Source organism: Ctenopharyngodon idella, chromosome 14 (genome assembly GCF_019924925.1).
Source record: "Ctenopharyngodon idella isolate HZGC_01 chromosome 14, HZGC01, whole genome shotgun sequence".
NCBI lineage: Eukaryota > Metazoa > Chordata > Actinopteri > Cypriniformes > Xenocyprididae > Ctenopharyngodon > Ctenopharyngodon idella.
In genome coordinates, this window is record NC_067233.1 from 23,481,545 (window position 1) to 23,506,148 (window position 24,604).

The following is a 24,604-nucleotide window of genomic DNA, read 5'->3' on the forward strand; positions in this document are numbered from 1 at the left end:
ATAAGTGGTTTTGCTTTTTGTAGCACAGAAAACAGCGTCTTCTCGCCATGAACATGAACTAAACTCTCCCAGTCTCAGCTACAACTACTGTGCTTGAGGGCGGAGCAAAATAGATGTTGTTCGCAGGCAGCCAATGAAGACCATAGGCTGGCATTATGCAAATTAGTTACAAACCTACATAGGTTCGTGCAGGAAGAGAGATTGGAATTACTGACGACTCATTTCAGGCAGTTCTGAATCTGTTATTTCTTTTGGGTACAATAACTCCATTTATCTGCTGTTTGACCTTTAAAACTTTTAAGAACTTTTACATTCACAAACAGCTCTATTACAAACTGCATGAAAGGTCCAGTGTAATAGAGGCACTTTAACTTATTGATGGATGAAGTCAAGTTCTTTATTGAATATTCTTTCTCATTACAAATAATATGGATTGTGACTCTGTGTTCTTCACTAATTTTTTTACTTTTTCTTAGGTCAGAGGTCATGCATCGCAGGCACACCACCCTGCGAGAGAAGGGCCGTCGGCAGGCCATCCGAGGCCCAGCCTACATGTTCAATGAACGTGGCACCAGCCTCACGGCGGAGGAGGAGCGTTTTCTCGACGCTGCGGAGTACGGCAACATTCCTGTTGTCCGCAAGATGCTGGATGAGTCCAAAACACTCAACTTCAACTGTGTGGACTACATGGGTCAAAACGCGTTGCAGCTGGCAGTCGGGAACGAGCACCTGGAGGTCACAGAGCTCCTCCTGAAGAAAGACGGAATGGCGCGCGTGGGCGACGCACTTCTTTTGGCGATCAGCAAAGGCTACGTGCGAATCGTGGAGGCCATACTGGCTCATCCAGCATTCGCGGGTGGTTTGAGATTGACATTGAGCCCGCTGGAGCAGGAACTGAGGGATGATGACTTCTACGCTTACGACGAGGACGGGACACGTTTTTCGCACGACGTGACACCGGTGATTCTGGCCGCGCACTGTCAGGAGTACGAGATCGTACACATCCTGCTGATGAAAGGCGCCAGGATCGAGCGGCCGCATGACTACTTCTGCAAGTGCTACGAGTGCACGGAGAAACAGAGACGCGACTCTTTCAGTCACTCGAGATCGCGCATGAACGCATACAAAGGGCTCGCCAGCGCCGCCTACCTGTCGCTGTCCAGCGAAGATCCCGTACTGACGGCTCTGGAGCTCAGCAACGAACTCGCACGACTCGCCAACATAGAGACAGAGTTTAAGGTGAGAAATTTGATAATACTACAACCAGAACAAACAAAAATGGGTCATTTAGTCAAGTCAAATCTAATTGTATAGCGCTTTTCACAATACACATTGTTTCAAAGCAGCTTTACAGAAAATCATGATGTTAATGTTTATAATATCTTAACATCTTCATGACTTTTAGTTGCATTTAGTGGATTAGAGCTGGACGATAATATAGTTTACATTTTACGATGATGCAAGTAATCAGGTGGTTGAGATTTGCTATATAGTAGCCTATATATCAGATGGTGTGAGTAGACTGTATGTGTGCAGATAAAGTTGGATATAAAATATATTTCAAACTTTAAAGAGCTGTGCGATTTAGTAATTGCTGTTACTTACTTTTGGAAGCAATAACCTCCACGCAGAGTTTTTCCTGTAATTGTGCATCAGACCTGAACATGTTCAGGAGGAATTTAGCACCAAAGTGGTTTCATTTTAGCAGTTTTCTTGAGATATCTGGTGTGAATTGCTCTCTCAGATACCTCATCATCTCAGTGGCGTTGAGGTCAGGACTCTGATTGTTTCACTCCAGAGTGTTTTTGCTTCTGTTGAAGTCCTTCTGTTGTTGATTTAGTCCAGTGTTTTGGGTTGTTTTCTGTTGTGTCACCGACTTCTGTTGAGCTTCAGTTGGCAGTCAGATTGCCTTACGTTCTTTTAATTAATGTCCTCTCTTATTACAATAATGTGCTGGTGAACATTAAAATTCATTTTCTGTTGAAGATAGCAAGATGTCCAGGACTTGAGGCAGCAAAAAGCTCCAAACCATAGTGGCCCCTCCATACTTTACAGTTGTCTTGAGGTTTTGATGGTGGTGTGGTCTGATTTTTACGACACATAATGTTGTGTTATTTTGTCCAGAGGTGTTTTGAGATGTTTTGTTGGAGGCATGGTTCACATCAGGGATTGCTTCTAGTGAATATAGCAAACTCAAATTTTGTGAGTGGGTTTCATAAGGTTTGGCGACTCTGACCAACGTCTTTAATGCACCGAATTAAGATGTGAATTTCGGCTCAGTGTAAAACAGGCTTACAGTATTTGTGAATGTCAAGGTCATATTTCATCACAAACAAAAAATAGGCTTGTAATGCATAAAATGTATAATATTATAGCGGTGTGTGTGATATATATATATATATATATATATAATTATTATGCTATAATATTACACATACAGTCAAATCAAAATTTATTCAGACACCTTGAACATTTCATTCATTAATACAGTTTATTCACTATAGTTTAATAAAATTGGTAATAAAATATGACAAGATCTCAGAGTTAAACTGTGTCAGAAAAAATTAATCTTAATTATGTCAGATAACACTTAAGCAAAACATGGTCAGGTCAAAGTGTCGGAATAATTTTTAGTTTCAAATTTTTTTATCAATTTTACTGGTAGTCCACTGTATGAAGAATTTATATAATATGTCACAGTTTACTTTATTTTGCTATCCTCACTTACATAAATGAACTATAGTGTCCTGCACCCACTAGTAAAAATATATCAAAAATATCAAAAATGTCTAATTTTTGGTTTGACTGTATTTACAGTATATACTGATAATGTCTGTATATACAGACATTATCAGACATTTTTGTTATATATATATAAATTTTCAAGCACTTCACTGTAATGCAAAAGGTGAAAATCATCCTATCTTGACACAATGATTTATGTTTTAATAAACTAAATTCAGTACAGCAAATACTATCATATAAATACTTCAATAATATCTAAGTTTAAATAATATAGCACTATTTTTATTAAAATAATGAGAATTTGGGCAGAGGAAAAGTGCTTAACAATATATTTTAAAATATTGCCACAATCCAAAAAAAAAAAGGGCTTCATTTTCTTTATGCAAAATAATTTTTTTTTATGTTAAGTTGAATGTGATGTTGACAGGTTTCATGTGATGCACCCGTTAAGACTCATTGGAGCACAAACGGTACATACAGAGGTGTGTATAAAGTCATTTGATGTTAGGTAAGAAAAGATAACAAAAACTCAATCAATATATATATAATGATAACATTTCAGAGGCATGTCTCATCTCCTCAAACTACATTAGAGCAGCAGTGACACTGAATCTTCAGGCAATACAATCAACTCTCGCTGTATGAGACCAATGAAAAACAGTGTGTGTGAGAAATGGAGCAGGGAACAGCCAAATAATGTACTTTGAATTTGAATTTGGGCCGACGGCTTTTACTTCTCACCTCAAGTGGACATACGGACGTCCTGACCTGGAGAAGATGAAACCAGTAGAAAGAAGAGAAGACAGAAACAGAATAGCTCTTTGTGTTGTATTTTGATACATATTAAAGAGGAACTATTATGCTTTTTTCCACGTTCAACTTTCTTTACTGTGTAATGTTGCTGTTTGAGCATGAAAAAGCTCTGAAAAGTTTCAAAGCACAGGGTCCCTCCAGCAGGAGTTCTTCTCTATATCAGTGTCACTGTTTCTGAACTCCCCGAAACGCCTCCATTGTAGTCTTGCGTTTTCTTTTCCGAGAATGAGCACGTCACAATATTCCTCATTTAAATAATTCCTGCCCAAAATAAAGGGGCGGGGCCTGGTTGAGTTAGTTAGTAATGTGTTGAAACTGGCAGTTATGGTAAGGGGTGGAACATTTCCCAAACACGCTCGAAGCGCTTGACCAATCACAACACACTGCTCCAGCTGACCAATCAGAGCACATTGTGCTTTTCAGAAGGAGGGGCTTCACAGAGACAAGAACTAAACAGAGTGTTACTGACAGACTGGGAAGAGAGGAGCTTGGAGAATTGGGAAAATAATGTGTTTTTCGTACATTCAAGCATGAAAACCTATTCCAAAAACAATATCAAGACTTTGAAAAAGGACATAATATGGCCTCTTTAAACTATCACTTCTCAACTAAATCTCATGCACTTCATGTTTAATGTATGTGAAATGTAGTTCCCTATTTAGACAGCTCACTAGGGTTAGAAACAGAGCTAATGGACGGCATGTGTGTGAGGATCAGGAGTAAGTGTGTGTTTTTGTCAAGGCTCAGATGGTGGCGTGTGTGTCCACTACGCAACTGTAAATTAAAGTGTTCTTCACACAGGAGTGTGGGTAATTAGCTAAATCCTGTCTGTGTGTGTGTGCAGTTGAATGTTAATTCGCACATCCAGTGTTTTTGAGTGAAGTGTCCACACGTTCACCAGAGCAGCATCTGTTACCCAGCACACACTGCTCACTAATGAGTGTGAGTCTAATCCATCTGACGGCCGAATCCTGTTCTGCTCCTCAGGGATCTGATCCGTCTGTGGCCCGAATCAATTCTCCTCCAGAGCCGCCTGACAGCAGACTTTACACCGCATGTATTCTGATGCAGGTTAAAGATGTTTAATGTAGTTTTATCCAGCATCTGAGAAAATCGCATTGGGCTATTTTTGATTGGCCTTTGGGCTAGTTTTGTTGCGCAGACCTGGCAACCCTACTATGATGAAAAGCTGTTGTTCCTGCAGTATCATCTTGAATCTGCAGCGATGAAGGCGGCGCAGGCCGGTGGTGGATTGGTTTGTCAAATCCAATCATTCTTTGCTTCTTTCCACCTTGTAAAGAGGGCTGTACTCTATAACCTCATATAAACTCTGTCAGGTATTGTGCGGCGATCAGACACCGATACATCTCAGAACTAATTCCCACTGAAGTGCTTCACGTTTAAGAGCCATATGGGCACACAGATAGTTTCATCTTCAGAAGTGGCATCTGTATTAGCAGCCGATGAAAACAAACACGGTTTTATCCTTCCAAAACAGGCTTGAGACAAATCAGCAAGGAACGTTGTTTTACAGCCGTCAATGAACCGGGCCTTCCAGCATCCCACGTGTCTCGGGATCACTGTTGCTACCAGTAACATAACATCTGCTGACTGTATCGATGAGACATATGCTGAGCTGATGGAATCCTCCCGTTTGTCTCCGAAAGTGGCAGAGGATTACCAGAGCTTTCTAAGGAATGTTCATTAGAGCTCGAGGCAGGACTTGTTTTAAGAGCGACAGACTCCTGGCAACTGCAGATGATCCATGTGGCCGCATTTTAAGGAGGAATGCAAACCAGCAAAGAATGTTAGAAATCAGTGCATTCATTCTGATAAATGCAACTGTGAATGCCAGCAATTAGATAAACTAGTTTAACATTGACACATTATAAATTTATTAAAGGATTAGTCCACTTTCAAATAAAAATTTCCTGATAATTTACTCACCCCAAGATGTCATTCAAGATGTCTATGTACTTCTTTCTTCAGTCGAAAAGAAATTAAGGTTTTTGATGAAAACATTCCAGGATTTTTCTCCTTATAGTGGACTTCAATGGTCTCCAAACGGTTGAAGGTCAAAATTACAGTTTCAATGCAGCTTCAAAGGGCTTTAAACGATACCAGACAAGAAATAAGGGTCTTATCTAGAGAAACGATCTGTCATTTTCTAAAAAAAATCAAAATGTATATGCTTTATAGGCACAAACGATCGCATCACAAGTGCTTCCACCAGAACGCGATTCCGTATTCTTCAAAAAGCTTACGCTAAATGTCCTGCGCCTTCCTTATTCAACTTACGGAACGAACGTGGCGCCAGTTCCGTTTTTTCCGTAAGTTGAATAGGGAAGTCGTAGGACATTTGGCGTAAGCTTTTTGAAGAGTACGGAATCACGTTCTGGTGGAAGTACTTGTGATGCGATCATTTGTGCCTATAAAGCATATACATTTTGATTTTTTTTTTTTTTAGAAAATGACCGATCGTTTCGCTAGATAAGAGCCTTATTCCTCGTCTGATATCGTTAAAGCTCTTTGAAGCTGCACTGAAACTGACATTTGGACCTTCAACCGTTTGGAGACCATTGAAGTCCACTATAAGGAGAATAATCCTGGAATGTTTTCATTAAAAACCTTAATTTCTTTTTCGACTGAAGAAAGAAGGACATGGACATCTTGGATGACATGGGGGTGAGTAAATTATCAGGAAATTTATATTTGAAAGTGAACTATTCCTTTAAAACCTTTAGGTATTAATAATAGTTAAAAGGCCTTTCTTTTGTATTAAATAGCCTAATACTTTTTATTTAAGATATTTACTTTAGAATACAAAGGGTATTTTCTGCTCAAATTAGTGCAAATAATGAGCAGCTTCCCATTGTGACAACTTACCCCATTATAGTTCAACATGTTCAATGAACTGCATTAAATGTGTTTTTAGTCAAGACTTTTAAAGTTTCATTCATTCTAGTAAAATGCAGCAATAAATGCCAGCAATATGTGTATATATATATATATATACAATTAAACTTTGATATAATGTGTTTTTTACTTTCTTACTTTAGATATTTAATGTCTACCAGGGTATTATTTTTGAATCAGTGCAAATAATAAGCAGCTTCACATTGTGACAACTTGCCCCACTATAGTTTAAGAATGAATTTAAATTTTTCCTGTGCATGGTTGATTAATAAACATTTTCAAATGTTTTTTTAGTCAAGACTTTTAATATTTCTATACAGAATATATTTTACAGAATAAACGTAGGCTGTGAAGCATTCACTAGAGTAAAAATTGTGGCCTGGTTCTCCATCTTCAACATGTCTGATCTTGTTTAACACACATTAGTAAACTCCATTCATCTGTAATTGAACATCACTGTGATTAATTATATTAATGTGAAATACGTGTATCATTGATGCTGTAATGGAAAATCCATACTGAAATTACAGTCATATACTGAAGGCTGAATATGAAACATCTGTTCTGAGTATTTATGATCAAAGGAAGAGAAATTAAACTGTCATTGTGTGACTATATTTACATTTACATTTATTCATTTAGCAAACGCTTTACTCAAACATGATTTACAAGTGAGCATATGAGCAATTTATCATATGATAATACTGTAAACCAGAGCAGCTAAAGCAAAACAATAGAGGAATAGAGAGTTTATTTTAATAAAAATGTACTTTATAGTAACGAATTGGATACGTGCAGTGACATTAATGTCTCATCCCTGAGTTTAAATAACAAAAACTGTTTAAACTAGCTGTTTCCATACAAAGTTCTGAATTTAACTTATGCGCAAATTTGGAATATCACTTAAAACATTTGTGATGGAAGCCGCGTTTTCTTCCCATGTGTTCAAGAGAACTAATTTGTCACTTCCTGTCGGTTGCTGCAATCTGTGATCTTTTTTCTCGTTCAGATGCCTGATGTTTGTGAACGCAACCGTATGAGACGCTTCTGGGAGGAAATTAAACCAAATCATTCTGATGACAGGCTTTGGCTCAGGAGTATCAGAATGACAAAACCAACATTCGGGATGCTGTGATGTGATTGGTCCACTGGTTAGTCCAGTTATGTAATCACATCCTCTGTTGAGGCAAAGTCACTTACGAGATTTCTATAGTAATGAGGGATTTATTCAGTAAATGTGTTTCCATCGTAGTTTATGTGATTAAAAAGTGATCCGCCTTAATCAGGATTATTATAGTTAACTAAAACTGAAACTGAAACCATAAAGAAAAAAAACGCTTTCATTAATAAACGTTAAGTGTAATAAAATAAAATATAAAAAAAACTTCTTTTATTTAGTTAGTTGCCAAGCCAACATTTCTCTTTTTCATTTTAACTTGATGAACTATAATAACTAAAACTAAAAATGAATAATATTAATAAAATATAAATAAAATATTAATATTCATAAAAATTATAGCATCTCAATCGTACTAAAATAATAACACTGGCCTCAATTGAGCGCACCAGTTTTTATGTGAATTTTTAGAATTTATGTGCATCTTTGGCAATTGCATCCAGCATTTTTTTTATGCAATATCCAAAATATTTGCATGAAAAAATAGGAAACATAGCTAGCAATGCACTTTGTTTTGATGTTCATGGGAAGAAATGTGAAGCTTCTATTTTGTAAAAGCTCCTAAATTGATTGTTCTGGGTGTTGTTTGAGCTGTAAACGTTTTTAAATCATCCTTTAAGTCATCCTTTAAATACTTTTCTAGGCGATTGAACCTGGTTATTTGCTACTGAATGTCATTCCTGTTTGGTGGATTTTAGGTAAACCGTTTCTCTCTGATTTCTTTGCATGCATCATGTGAAAACTACCAGCTTCATGGGCTTTTAGAGTTTTGACTTTGAGTTTTGTGGTTATTCTGCTTCAGTGTCTTGCCCCATAGGTTTTACTGTCAGTGTATCACTGTAAAGGAGTCGAAATGATTTTCTGTGGTAATCGACAACATGTCACAGATACTGTCAGTAGAGCTTAACTGAACTGGAATATTCCTATAATGTGATCTGAAGACTACAGATAAGAGAGTATCAGTAATGCTGATGTTGTGTGAAAGACTTTCTGGTATGTGTGTGTGTGTGTGTGTGTGTGTGTGTGTGTGTGTGTGTGCGCGTGCACTGAGACAGTATTCATGTGTGTTGGGTTGTTCAAACAGTGCCTCTCTCATCCTTCAGAAAGACTGATTTCTTCACAACAGTCCAGTGAAAAGGGCAAATCTGTTAGATCAGCTGGATATCAGTCATGAAACACACACACACACACACACACACACACACACACACACACACACACACACACACAAACACACCTCAGGCAGGTCGGGCTCAAGGGACTGTTTTCATCATTTGACATTTTCATATCCATCATCATATGCTAACAGAGAGAGCAGCTATTAAAAGAAAGAGCTGTCTAGTAAACAAATCACAGAAAGAAAAATGGCCTCAAACTTCACTATCCAGAAGATCAATTATAGTTTTTCCACTTTCATTTGATATACTTGTATTTTCTTTATATTAATAAATAAATAAATAATACAATTATGATTATAGATGTGAGCAGCGAATACTGAACAGTGACATTGTAAAGTTTGTTTGATCAGGGAACCTTCGTTGGGGAATTTAGGAAAAATTGTAGTAGATTAACTATTAAGGGCCTGATATGCCTCAAGTGAAATTGAAGAATGAACTGGTGTGATGTCATTTCGAACAAAATCAGTTTATTTAGTGTTCGTTTCGGGAATTCAAAACTGGAAAAGGTCACTTTTGCAAGCCATTTCGAATTCCCAAGATGAACACTGAATAAACTTTGTTTTGGCTTGATTTGGTGGTGCAAAAATATCCAGATGCTTTCTTAACTGCTGTTTTTTCACCGCTGTCATTTTTGTTGTATGTTTATTTTGTTATTGAGAGGAAAGCATGCAGTACATATTCATCTAAACACTGCTCTTTTTTAAATGTAGCCTATAGTTTTTATTAAGTTTTAGTTTATTTAGTTTATTTAGTAGTACATAAAAATAGGGCACAATGTACTGTATTAATTTTCAGTATTTATTTTTTTACAGGTGTTTTACCTTTATTTTGAATTTTGAATTTCATTGCGTTGTGTTTTAGGGTTAATGGAAATGTCCGTAAAATTACTGGATAATGTCCAGGTAATTTTCTGCCAGTACATTATCCATTTTTTTTTTTTTTTTTTTTTTTTTTTACAGTGTATCTTACAGTATTTCAAAGATTTTTATGCATTTTACCTGCGAAACAAGTCAAAAAAGTATGGAAGCTTGTTTCTACTATGGAATAAAAATTAAAAAAAAAAAAAATTTCTTCTCACAATTGTAGAATATAACCTTGCAATTGCAAGTTTATATTCTACAATTATTATCTGAATTGCTAGATATAAACTTGCAATTCTGAGAAAAATGTCATAATTGCAATTTTGAGAAACTAGGTCAAAATTACAAGATATAAACTCAATAATGTAAAAAAAAAAAAAAAGTCAGAATCAGGAGATAAAAAGTCTCAATTTTATTTTTTATATTCTGAGTCAGAAACAAGCTTCCATAAACAAACTCATTAAAAATGTAAGATGACATTTGTTTTTGGATTGTAAAACATATAAGCAAAAATGTAGGCACAGACCTTAACCTGTTGGTGGTGCTAGAGGGTTTAGACCATAAATTTCAAACCAGGAATACTGAGACCCTCCCAAAACCTGAGATTCCCAGCCAGAAAAGGATTAAAATGTAGGGGAAAAAACTAAACAAAACGAACAAATACAGTCCACATCTTCTGTGCTCTAAAAATACATGAGAAAAGCATTGCAGTATAATCTGTGTCATCTTACAGTGCGTGTCAGAACATAATAGGAGTTTGAACTCCTGCAAACACACAAATCTGCAGATGTTTGCAAAACTAAATCATTTGGTTTTCCTCCGCTCTCTGTTTCCTGAGAAAGTGCTTCTCTTGCCCTGTTCCTCATAGATTGGTCCTGCTGAGGAATCTAATGTAAAAAAGACAATTGTTTTCTAGGTGCAGAAGCAGCGAACAGAAACTGTCTGAACTGCTTAAAGCTGCAGCGTGTGATACGGCATCAAACATAATTGCAAAATTAACTAAAAATGTGAGCATTGTTTACCTCTGACTCTTAACATTAAACTGGAGGGGAAAAAATTGCACACAGCAGCTTTAAATACAGTCTATAGCTAATGTATTGTTGCATTATTCAAGGAAAGGAGAAAATTGAGTTCATTAATCAGAAGTTGACTGTTACACTGGCTCTGCATTCGTTTTTAATTGTTTCATTGCCTGATCAGCTTTATCTCAGATATTTGTTCCTAAAAATGCTCTTCTTGCACCATCGATTCAGCATCTCGTGTACAAACAGCCCCAATTACGAGTGTCTCCAGAGCCGCTGTTTCTAGTTTAAAGTGTTTACATGACTTACTGTCACATTATGAGAGTGTTTTCGGGTGGCTGGTCTTTCCATTCAGCTTTCACTGAAATTATTTGTCATTTTTAGCCAGTTTGCTTGACCACAGTTCTTGTGCATTTCTGTTTTTGTTACATTGTGTTCTTTATGATTTCTTACAAAGTTTTAAATGAACAGACTTTAAAAGAACCAAACCTCACACTGTAACAAAACACACTGTGTAAAGGTCTGTTCGTTTAAAACTTTGGATAAAAAAAAATACTTTTTTAATTTATAGGCATAACATTATGAGCACTGACAGGTGAAGTGAATAACACTGATTATCTCTTCATCACGGCACTTATTAGTGGGTAGGGTTTATTAGGCAGCAAGTGAACATTTTGTCCTCAAAGTTGATGTGTTAGAAGCAGGAAAAATGGGCAAGCGTAAGGATTTGAGAGAGTTTGACAAGAGCCAAATTGTGATGGCTAGACGACTGGGTCAGAGCATCTCCAAAACTGCAGCTCTTGTGGGGTGTTCCCGGTCTGCAGTGGTCAGTATCTATCAAAAGTGGTCCAAGGAAGGAACAGTGGTGAACCGGCGACAGGGTCATGGGCGGCCAAGGCTCATTGATGCACGTGGGGAGCGAAGGCTGGCCTGTGTGGTCCGATCCAACAGACGAGCTACTGTAGCTCAAATTGCTAAAGAAGTTAATGCTGGTTCTCATAGAAAGGTGTCAGAATACACAGTGCATCAGTTTGTTGTGTATGGAGCTGCATAGCCGCTGACCCCTGTCCACCATCGAAAGTACCAACAGTGGACACGTGAGCATCAGAACTGGACCACAGAGCAATAGAAGAAGGTGGCCTGGTCTGATGAATCACGTTTTCTTTTACATCACGTGGATGGCCGGGTGCGTGTGTGTCACTTACCTGGGGAACACATGGCACCAGGATGCACTATGGGAAGAAGGCAAGCCGGCGGAGGCAGTGTGATGCTTTGGGCAATGTTCTGCTGGGAAACCTTGGGTCCTGCCATCCATGTGGATGTTACTTTGACACGTACCACCTACCTAAGCATTGTTGCAGACCATGTATACCCCTTTCATGGAAACGGTATTCTCTGGTGGCTGTGGCCTCTTTCAGCAGGATAATGTGCCCTGCCACAAAGCAAAAATGGTTCAGGAATGGTTTGAGGAGCACAACAACGAGTTTGAGGTGTTGACTTGGCCTCCAAATTCCCCAGATCTCAATCCAATGGAGCATCTGTGGGATGTGCTGAACAAACAAGTCTGATCTATGGAGGCTATGCCTCGACGGGTCAGGGCTGTTTTGGCAGCAAAAGGGGGACCAATACAATATTAGAAAGGTGGTCATAATGTTATGCCTGATCCTTGTGCATTTCTGTTTGTTTTGTTACAGTGTGCTGTTTGACACTTTGAAAGTCTGTTCATTTGAAACTTTGTAACGATTCATAAAGAACACAGTGAAGTGATGAGGGACTGTAATTTTAGATCATCTAAAACATCTGTGACTTTGAAGTGAATGTTTTACGTCCTTGATTAATCTGAAATGTTCATTTATGCATTAAATCATATTGATGCTGATGGATTTTCATGAAAGGGTTCAACACTCAGAACAGCTGCTGGTCCAGAATGAGACTTGTGTGTGTGTGTGTGTGTGTGTGTGTGTGTGTGTGTGTGTGTGTGTGTGTGTGTGTGTGTGTGTGTGTGTGTGTGTGTGTGTGTGTGAGATCTAACTGCTGAATGTGTTTGATGTATGCTAGCTTAGCTAATGTGAGCCATTTCAAGACAATGATCTTTATGGTATTGCAGAAGATATTACTGGCAGACGTTTCAGTTGTGGAATTTACTGATTGGTAAATACATGGTTTCAGCCACTCTAAAAATCCACATTATAGTTAAAGCTCTGATATGAAGCTGTGCATTGCATTATGAATTATTTTCTGACATATCTCAGAATGCAACGGCACATACAATAACACTTTATTTTGATAATCCACATTATACTAACTATAAGTAACTACATGTCAACTAGCCAACCAGCAGTCAGAGTATTATTAGACTGTCTGTTTAATATCTACAGTAGATTATATAATGTATATGCCAGGAATAGGTCAGTTTGATTATTTAATGTTTTTGAAAGAAGTCTCTTCTGCTCACCAAAGCTGCATTTATTTGATCAAAAATACAGTAAAAACAGTAAAATTGTGAAATATTATTGCAGTTCAAAATAGCTGTTTTCTATGTGAATATAAGTTTAAATGTAATTTATTCCTGTGATCAAAGCTGAATTTTCAGCAACATTACTCCAGTTTTCAGTGTCACATGATCCTTCAAAAATCATTCTAATATGATGATTTGCTGCTCAAGAAACATTTATGATTATTATTAATGTTAAAGCCAGTTGTGATGCTTAATATTTTTGTGGAAACAGGATTTTTGACGAACAGACAGTTCAAAATAACAGCATTTATTTAAAATAGGAATGTTTTGTAACATTATAAATGTTCAGTTTAACACATCCTTGATGGATAAAAGTATTATTTTCTTTCAAAAACACACAAAAAATCTTACTGACTCACTTTTGAATGGCAGTTATTTATCTGTGTGTCATCAGTCAGAATGTTTGACAGATTTCAGAATAGCTCAACAAATCCATCTCAGTCTACTTGATCCATCAACGACGGGCTGCTTAGAGCCCAAACTGTGGAACCGTTCAGAGTTTATCTGTGGAAGCCGCAGACAGACCTTGATTATTCCGCATCCTTGTCTTTGTTTGAACGCATTGTGGTTCAGACACACACGAATGAAGGGATTTGTGGGTAACGCTGGCTTTCCTGAGACGGACAGACTGCTCGTTATCTCCGAGATCAGTCTGAACGGCCATCCGGAGCGCTCGGCATCTGTTCCGCCCACAGACTCTGTGTCAGAAATCAAATGCTCGGCTCTTCCGGTGTAGGAACACTGATACGGATTGAAAGGGCTGGATAACTGCAGTTGTTCTCCAGATAGACAGACACCTCCACAAGATGATTTTGTGACAGACTTTCTGGATCTCTGGTGTCGTTGTGAATGCTGGATTCTGAGCTGTCATGGAAGTTCACAGTGTGTCGTTGTTTTGTTCTCACCTGCTTGTCCATCAGTGAAATAAGCGTCCTTGAGCTTGGGAAAGGTGCTTTATAAATTAAACATATTATATTATATAAATAATTGAAGAAAGTTTAGCTTTTCTATATCTTGCAAATCAGTTCTGGACGAACCTCACAAAGACATGTCTCAATCATTTCACACCATAATCAAAAGAATATATATCCTGGCTAATCTCTCTCTCTCTCTTTCTCTCTCTCTCTCAGAATGACTACAGGAAGTTGTCTATGCAGTGTAAGGACTTTGTGGTGGGTGTTCTGGATCTTTGCCGTGACACAGAAGAAGTGGAGGCCATTCTGAACGGTGACGTGGACCAGATCCCTCCTGCAGAACAACAGAGACCCTGTCTGAGCCGCATCAAACTCGCCATCAAATATGAAGTCAAAAAGGTGAGAACGCTCTATTAACTACAAACTACCACAGTAATGCAGCAGTTCAAGGTGTTTTATGAAGCACCCTTTGGTGGACGCACATGTACAAACTGTTATGGAGACGAAAACTAAGCAAAAATTATTTTATTTCAGCTAGTTGCCAAGGCATATAGACATTCTTTAAAAAAAAAAAAAAAAAACTAATAAAAAATGTCAAAAACGTATGGAAGAGGATTAGGGCCAAGAAATAATACAAAAATAAAACCATCTTGAGATTAAAGTCATTATAATGTGACATTAAACTCGTTAAATTTGGAGAAAAAAAGTCAAAATACAATGTTGAGAATTTAATTATTAAATTTCGAGAATAAAGTAGTTGTTTTTTGAGAAAAAAATTGTTACATTTTGAGAAAAAAGTCGAAATAAAATGTAGAGAATAAAATCATTAAATTTTGAGAATAAAGTTGTGTTTTGAGAAAAAACTCATTAAATTTAAAGAAAAAATTCTAAATAAAATGTTGAGAATAAAAACATTAAATTTCGAGAATAAAGTTGTGTTTTGAGAAAACAAATCGTTAAATTTAGAGAAAAAAGTAAAAATAAAATGTCGAGAATAAACACTCATTCGATCAGTGTCATGTTCTGTGCATACTGATGACAAGTCAGATTTGGCTTACTTAGTCAAGCTATATTTTAAATAGTACAGAAATCTACGGAAGAGGATTAGGACCAAGCAATAATAAAAAAAATAAAACCATCTTGAGATTAAAGTCATTATAATGCGAGATTAAACTCGCATTTTGAGAAAAAGTCGAAATACAATGTTGAGAATAAATAAATTCCTTAAATTTTGAGAATAAAGTCGTTGTTTGGAGAAAAAAACTTGCTAAATTTCAAGACAAAAAGTTGAAATAAAATGTTGAGAATAAACTCATTAAATTTGAGAATAAAGTCGTTGTTTTTCGAGAAAAAACTTCGAGAATAAATGCATTCGATCAGTGTTATGTTCATTGCATGCTGATGCCAAGACAGATTTGGCTCACTTAGTCAAACTATATTTTAGGCTTTCGTTCGGTAACAAAGATACTATCAGCTTTAGCTAATTATAACTGAAAAAATAAGTAGGCATACAAACTTTAAAGAGAATAATTTCACAGTTCTCAATTCCACCTTTTGCCATACTTGTATGTGTATTTGTCTGTTCAAGTGCAAGAAATTTGTGTGCTCTCTGTGCACGCGCTATAGATGAAGCGCCATGTGCCTCACACCAGACGCGCCGCGTTCTCAAGTTCAAGGCGGCAGTGCAGAACAACACTGATGTAGAAGCACCTAAACCTTGTTGTAAGCCTAAACTTGACATTAACTGCAAAATTGTCCCTCAAATCTGATTGGTTGATTGGAATGTTGTTCCAGGATCAAAACAGATGTTGTACTTAGAGAAATCACGTTCCCCATAATGTGCGAGATGCTGCAAAAGACGCGATACACGCGATAATGCAAAATATGTTCTGTGAATGGATCCTAAGAGTAGCAGACAGTGGGCAGCTCAGTAGGTTTGGGAAGAGAATACAGAGGCGTGAGGTGAGGAGAGGTGTTCAGGTTTGGATTCTAATAAGGCATCTGACCGGCTCTGTTCTTCACCTCAGTTGAACTCTTGATTGGTCGACTGTGTCTCAAACGGAGAACTCACTCCTCTGCATGCTAACAGCTTCAGAACTTCCTCACCTTCTGACTTCAGCACACACTCCACTGACTCCACAATGCTGAGCTCTCATAACAATAAGCACCATCAGCTTTCTTATGAAATTACCTTCATGAGGAGGCTGGGAGTGAGTTTGCACAGGCAGTTCAGTTTTTAGGTCATGCATGTGTGTTTCTGTCCTTCTGAATTGTAAATATCATGATCTGTAATTTGGAGAATTGTACTTCCTTTGGCTTCATCCACTCTGATCTTAATGTTTAAATGTCAAACAAACACAAATTAGAGAGAGGAAATGAAGCCGAGACAGCAGGCTTGTGGTGACACGCCTCAGCAGTGCTTTAATTTCACAAGATAAACACCATGAAGTCACTGACGGGCAGTAAAGTGTCCAGGGAGCTTGTGATGATCTGCGTCACGATGGAAAAGACTGTGTGGAGTCTCTAAAGAGACCTTTGCCAGGGTCTCAGATGTTTCTCCTGAAAAGAGCCCAGTAATCTCACATGTGTCTCAGTCTCAGAAGAGACGGCAGCAATTTCTCAAACTGTGCTCAGATTTGTCTGAGATCTCAATATGAACTCAAACATTTCTCATCAGATGATCTGAGCTGCTATCCGCAGTCATTTTATGGCTCAATAATCGTACTTGATATCAACTATTGTGTCTCCATTTGATTTCTCGTCAGGCATTTTAGGTGAAACATCTGAGACTTATACTCTATTTGGATGGTAATTGTTTCTTGTGCTGCTGTTTACGTGGTCAGTCGCATGATTGTCTGCTGTAAATATACATAAATAAAAATATTTAGTAATAGGAAAATAATATCCGATTTATTATGTGATTATTTAAATCTCCTGTAGATATACAGGTTATAGTTAAAAGGTTTATAAATAGTTAAAAGTTATATAGTTATAGTTATATAGTTAAAAGGTAAATTTTCTGTCTCGCATTTTATCTCAAAATGATGGATGCCATTTTAAAAATATGAAAATTAGCGGAAGTGAGTTAATATTAACTGATATATAATAAAACATAAAACTTATTTTATTTCAGCTTGTTGCCTTGGCAACATTTCTCATTTTCGTTTAGTTTATTTTGATAAATAAATAGCTACAATTAAATATCAGTAAATTTTTTTTTTTTTTTAAATAAATATACGTACATTTATTGATTTATTTGTTTGTTTACATAAAGTAAATTGGTACAGCAAATACAACCATGATGTATAAATGCTTTACAAATTTATTTATTTATTAATTTATTTAGAATAAGCATAAATTAAATTGTTACAATACAACAGATAATGTATAAATACAACCATGATATATAAATACTTTATTTATTTATCAGCATAAATTGAATAGTTACAAAAATACAACCATGATTTATAAATACTTTATTTATTTATTTATTTAAAATTAGCATATATCAAATTGGTACAACAAATACAACCAAGATGTATAAATACTTTACAAATGAATTAATTAATGTGTGTTGTTTGTTTGTTTGTTTTGTTTGTTTATATAAAATCAGCATAATTTAAATTGGTACAACAAATAAAACCATGTATAAATACTTTAAATATATATTTATTTAGCTTTACTGGAATGAAAATTTGTCGATGTGATCATTTAATTTTCCACTGCAGTGTTTTTATTGCAGTTGTTCAGTGCAGTGAATGTCAGAGGATGATGTGAAGATCATGATCTGTCGTGTCATCCATCACTGCTGTGGGTTTAAAGGGCTCACGACCTTGTTAACCAGATAATGTGAGGGTAATTAGTCCTGTTGCCCTCAACTCAATCCAAACCCTCCTGAGAGGAGCTCTCATTACAGGCCAGGTCGATTGAATCTTAATCATTTTCATATTGAGAATGAAATCGTAATAGTTTTATTGACTGAAGATCCGTGACAATGACAGACCCTTGAGTTAAATAAAGCCTTCAAGGAACATTGCAATCATCATATTTATGAGATGAGCGCGCTTGAATGCCACAATATCATAATTACCAGTGAGCCTTGAGTTGAGGGCATCAATTAAAGAATCCAAAATTGATTACAACTTGTTATAATTGTGAATGTTGACAATGCAATTTAGTTTGTGTGCTTTGTGTGTAGAGTTGATTAAGATGAGCTCTAAAGCTCTCCAGAAGACACTGCTGGTTTAGTTAGTTTAGAGATGACAGGAAGTGAAAAGAAATGAAAAAATCTGGAATACAACATACTGTATCCATATTACTGAGAACAATATCACTTTTCATTATGGCTTCCAAATGTAAAGGATGATTTGATGGCAGAAAAAATCCCTGGGAATCAATTAATCAGAAACTCTTCACCCAGTAAAAAAATAATTATGCATATGAAACACATTCACGTTTAACTTTTAAAAATTATGCAAATCAAATCATTTCAAGTTCAGCTTTTAAAAATTATGCAGATTAAAATATAAATTATGCATAAATACAAATTGATGCCTTTTGTAGATGGACACTAAACATCTAGTTTATTCAGATGAATATGAGACAATTTTCATTAAAGCAATCAGAAGGGATGCTGGGACTGTTGCTATGGCAACCAGGTACAAAGTTCACGTGACCTCAGATTCGTGTGTGTCACGGTGTCAGACACACACACACACACACACACACACACACACACACACACACACACACACACACACACTGTGATAACTGCTATCATACTCTCTATGTCAGAATTGAATGGATCACTAAAGACAGGCAAGCTTCAGGTGGGAAGAGAGAGAGAGAGAGAGAGAGTGTGTGTGTGTGTGTGTGTGTGTGTGTGTGTGTGTGTGTGGTCTGCAGGGCAATTTAAGGTTGAGAATGGTATATGGCTTGTAACTTCTGAAATAGATTGTCTATTATACTCTGAGCAAACACACACACACACTGTCAGCTTTCGGCGGATCCAGCGCGGATCTGGATCACACAGCGGCCCGGCAGCTCACCTTAAATCAGTGTCACCATCTGTCTGTTTCTCTGAGGGCATCTCAATGCTAGTGTTATCTTCTGTAAAGAAACACACACGTTCACCTGTCTAATAGAGCTACAGCTCCGCACAACACCAGTGGCTGGATTCCTCAGCATTAGGAAAACTGCTCAGAGCCAGAATGATTAGAATGATCATGTGACACTGACGACTGGAGTAATGATGCTGAAAATTCAGCTTTGATCACAGGAATAAATTACATTTTACTATATATTCACATAGAAAACAGCTATTTTAAACTGTAATAATATTTTACAATATTACTGTTTTTATTGTATATTTCATCAAATAAATGTAGTCTTGATGAGCATAAGATTCTTTCAAAAACATTAAAATTTAATTAAAAATTCATTAAAATTCCAGTGTGTGTATATTATATTATATTATATTATATTATATTTAGAGGACAGTAGTCTGCCATTGGTCAGACAAACACTTTGATCATTTTTTATCAAAATAATTTTAATTTTAAATTTTAATTTTGACTTTAAAATTTCTTTAAAAATGAATAAATAAAAGAAGATTCTTTTATCATCTTCATGTATTATTTATTATCAGTTCTTATACATTTGGAATTTACATATTTAAAAACAAAACAAAAAAACACTATTAATTGTAATCGTAAATTGTACATGTGCATTTATTTATTTACAAAAATTGTAGAATATTTTTCATCATAGATCAATATTTACAGTTTTACTCTAAGGTAATGTATGACTATCCAATGTCTAACACATTTTACCATATTTCAATATTCTGCTGCTGAATTCAGCCACAATAAGTGCACAAAATGTGTAGAAAATGTGTTTTCCTCTAATATGATTTGTCATGGTGCTCTTCTCTCCATGTGTCTCAGTTTGTGGCTCATCCAAACTGCCAGCAGCAGCTGCTGACGATCTGGTACGAGAATCTGTCGGGTCTGCGGCAGCAGTCCATCGGTGTGAAGTGTTTGACAGTTCTGGGCGTAACTGTCGGACTGCCTTTCCTCGCCATCGCCTACTGGATCATGCCCTGTAGCAAGGTAACACACACACGTCCACATCTCTCCTGTTTCTCTAAGCTTCATCTGTCTCTTCAGATGAGAAGATGACCTCTGAGTCAAGAGTGACTGTCTGCATTTCTCTGGGCAGCTGTTTTAAAGACATTTTAATCCACACTGTTGTGGATATTTAGTAGTATAAGACGACTTATGTGCAGGTTTCTTGCTCTAAAAACAGCTGTTATTTAGTTTACAGGACCATTTACCTTCACTCTGGCCATTACACTGTGTCTCAACCCAGACAATATCTCTTTAATAACTACTTTCAAATCATGAATGCATCTGAACAAGCTGTTTTTGCAATTTTGATTCTGTAAATGGGGAAAAGTGTTTTTACATTTCAGAAAGAGTAAGAAAAATCCAATTTTCTATGATAAGACACTTTAAAATTCATATAACTGGGTAAAAGCTTCACCTTTTCCATAAACACACATTAATAAACATACAGATACACGCACACACACCTCTCCAAACTCTATTACGAACAGACTCACCTAAGCATAAGCACAGATAAACATGTTTCATTTCCATCCTGAGGAAGTGGATTTACACACTGACTCTGTGTTTGATGGGCACTTCAACACACGCTGTCTCATGGAGAGATATCAGCTGAGAGAGAACCCTACACACACACACACACACACACACACACACACACACTGGGAGACTTTTGTGAAGGGTTTGGGATTGAAATCTAATCAGAGCTCGTCAGACAGGAAGAACTGTGGCGTCTCTTGAGATGTGTGAGAGAGAGAGAGAGAGAGAGAGGAAAGGGCATTCGAGGTTCACAGAGAAGGTGTATATTTGTGTGTGTGTGAGAGACTATTTACTTAACTATCATTGTTTTAGGTTTAGGATTAGTCTAGAATAATTTTAATTAGCTTTATATGAGACAATAGAAATTAGATTTAGATTTAGATAAATGTATGTGTGTTTTATCTTTTCCATTCCAAAACCTAAAGAGAAATCGCTGTGACATGATACAGCCAATCAGAGCATATAAAGCTTTTTGTGGCAGAGTTGAGAAAAAAGTTAACATAATAAAAAATGTGTTTTTTATTTTATTTTATTTTATTTTATTTTATGTTTCTTCCAGTACCAAAAATATATTCTGATTTTATATTGATTAAAACTTAAATATACAGTTATATATTTATACATGTATATTACATATATTGTTAAAAATATAAGCTATACATTTTTGTAAATATATATACAGCTATATAAATATATAAAGCTGTTTAATACATATATAGTTGAGAAACGTCAGTTATATTATATTATATATTATATTATATTATATTATTGTTTCATTCAGTACTAAAAAATTTTATAATTAAAAGTTCTAATTAAAAATGGACAATATCACCTAATATATGTGTGTGCTATATATTTTCATGCTTGTTAGTGAATCATTGCATTAGCTTTGCAACATGTTAGCATCAAACTCAATTGAAATCAGTTGTGATTCACATGAAGAGTGCTATTTATGTGATTCTGCCTATAGAATGTTCTAATTCACTCTTTTATGAGGGTCATTTTGAGTTAGGATGCCGCCTTACTAAGGGAGCTGCCTATGTAGACAGCAAGACAACTCATAACAGAGTTATGCCTCATTAAAGCATTTAAACTTTCACTGTCTGAGAGATAAAGGTGTTGAATGCCAAGCAGATAGATGATTACTCGACTGATGATGATGATGATGATGAAGGTATTGTGTGCGAGACACTTGAACTCGAGGGCAATCAAAACCTTCACGTCATCTGCAGTGAGAAAAACACGGACTGAATACAAATGATTGATTTTGGAGAAAATCTCTGATGATCTTTTGGAGAAATATAGCTTCATAAACATCCAGTGAGAGCGGTGTCTGTGAGCGAATCCATCTGCTGTTATTGATATAAGGTAGAGCGTTTAAAATAAATGATATATCACAATGGAATTATTTAATACTCATGTGTTTATATATATATATATATATATATATATATATAACAAAATATTTTTAGGATGCTTCATATATAGTTTCTCATGTTCATATTTCTCTGTCTCAGTTGGGTCAGATATTACGGAGTCCCTTCATGAAGTTTGTCGCTCACGCCGTGTCGTTCACCATCTTTCTGGGTCTGTTGATTCTGAACGCGTCAGACCGATTCGAGGGTGTGAAGAACCTCCCCAACGAGACCATAACGGACCATCCGCGACAGGTGTTCCGTGTCAAGACCACACAGTTCTCCTGGACCGAGCTCCTCATCATGAAATGGGTTCTGGGTAAGGCCTGCTGCATGATGGGGAAAGATTGAAATGGTTTAGGGTTTGTGTGTGTGTGTGTGTGTGTGTGTGTGTGTGTGTGTGTGTGTGTGTGTGTCTATGTGTTATTCTTGTTCCTGCTGAGCTGTGTCTGCACAGGTAATGGAAGGTAAAATTATGCTGATTATAGGTGCATTTCAATGTGTTTCACAACATCTGTATGCCCATGTGTGTCAGAAAATATAATGCAGATTTTATTCCATTTTGAGAGGATGTTATTTTCAAATGTTTTGTTTTAATAGAAATTTAATTATTAATCATTTTAATAATATTTATTTACTTAGAGTCAGGGATTTAAACAGCCACTGTAGTATTACAGACATATATTTTCATTTTATTAACTTGTATTTTAAATTATTTCTGATTGAAATTATTTCTTATCTTTATCTTATTTTATAACAATGCAATTTTGATCTAGTGCGAATAGTCAGGAGCAAATTATTTTCTGAAAAAACACATTCAAAAAACATTCAAAGTTTTTCAAATGTAATAGTATTTTAGTCTAAGGCAAGGGTCAAAAGACATATGAAATAGTTTATTCTTTATATTTAAATGATGATTTATTAGCTGACATGATTTGAGATGAGCAGCGTTTTGAGAGATTTAGTAATGCTTTTATTTATAGTAAACCCATTTAAAGCCTTGCATTCAGATTCAAAAAATACAAATTCAGATGTGTGTTTCTCTGCAGGCAAGCATCCGGATTTGATCTGCTGTGTGTGTGTGTGTGTTTGGTTCAGGTAAACTCTACATTATGCGGACAAAATATCCCCACGAGGATCACAATATCCAAAATCCTTGTCCTTATAGGGACATTTTTTGGTCCCCATTAGGAAAACAGCGTATTAATCATGTTTTTTGAAAACATAAAAATGCAAAAAGTTTTCTGTGATGGGTGGATTTAGGGGTCGGGTTAGTGTTAAGGAACAGAATATATAGTTTGTACAGTATAAAAATCATTTTGTCTATGGAATGTCCAAATAAAACATGGAAACCCAACGTGTGTGTGTGTGTTTGTGTGTGTTTCAGGTATGATCTGGTCGGAGTGTAAGGAGATCTGGGTCGACGGTCCGCGCGAGTACGTCATGCACCTGTGGAACGTTTTAGACTTTGGGATGCTGTCGATCTTCGTGGCCTCCTTCACTGCTCGTCTCATGGCGTTCCTCAAGGCGTCTAAAGCTCAGCTCTATGTCGACCTGCACGTTCCCAACCGCGACATTAGCAACGCATCACTTCCTGCGGACGTCGCCTACTTCACATATGGTGTGTAAATGCATGCAGTTCAAACGCCTGCAGATCATCACATGTCTGTCTGAACTCTTGACAGAATGACTGGAGGACATTATTACATTACAGTAATGAGAACGTGTCCATAATGTGTGGTTCTGATTAATAAATAAAATAATTGTCCTACAAATTGACAGTAGACAAGCATCAGAATCTTTCTGTCATTACCTTTTTGTTGATGACAACGGTAAATAATACCAGTTTAGCATAGTTGTATTGCCCCACATCAACTGATTATAGTATTTTAGCTGAAAGTCTGTTTGCCATAGTACATTTTTGTGCGGTATCTGACTGTAGAAAGCAGTGCAGGTGTTTTAGGCAGAATCATTAATGAGGAGGCAGCGATGCAGAACTGTAGGTCTGTTAGCATCATTAGCTCAGCTGAAATCTGTGGTTAGCGTGACCAGTCTGACTTTACGCTTCACATCTCCACTGCTGTACTTTTAGCTGTATATTATTTCTGAGAACTAATAGATTAGATTTAACTCTTATGTTCTGCCTTAAATGTTATGTAGGCTACTGCCTAATATCCAAGCAATAAATTACTTAAATAGCCATTTTATATATATATATATATACACACACACACACACACACACACAGTCAAACCAAAATTTATTCAGACACCTTGAACATTTCATTCATTAATACAGTTTATTCACTATAGTTTTAAAAAATGGTAATAAAATATGACAAGATCTCAGAGTTAAACTGTGTCAGAAAAAAATTATTCTTA

The 24,604-nt window shown here is 36.3% G+C and overlaps 1 protein-coding gene across 1 annotated transcript in view; it reads left to right on the plus strand.

The window, feature by feature from the left end:
• trpc7b (transient receptor potential cation channel, subfamily C, member 7b) overlaps positions 1–24,604 on the plus strand; it is a 58,612-nt gene that overhangs the window by 10,542 nt on the left and 23,466 nt on the right. The window contains exons 2-6 of the mRNA XM_051860965.1: positions 477–1,239; positions 14,360–14,542; positions 20,089–20,253; positions 22,326–22,542; positions 23,611–23,844. Of these exons, the coding sequence (XP_051716925.1) occupies positions 477–1,239; positions 14,360–14,542; positions 20,089–20,253; positions 22,326–22,542; positions 23,611–23,844 (1,562 nt within the window). The remainder of the gene's footprint in view (positions 1–476; positions 1,240–14,359; positions 14,543–20,088; positions 20,254–22,325; positions 22,543–23,610; positions 23,845–24,604) is intronic.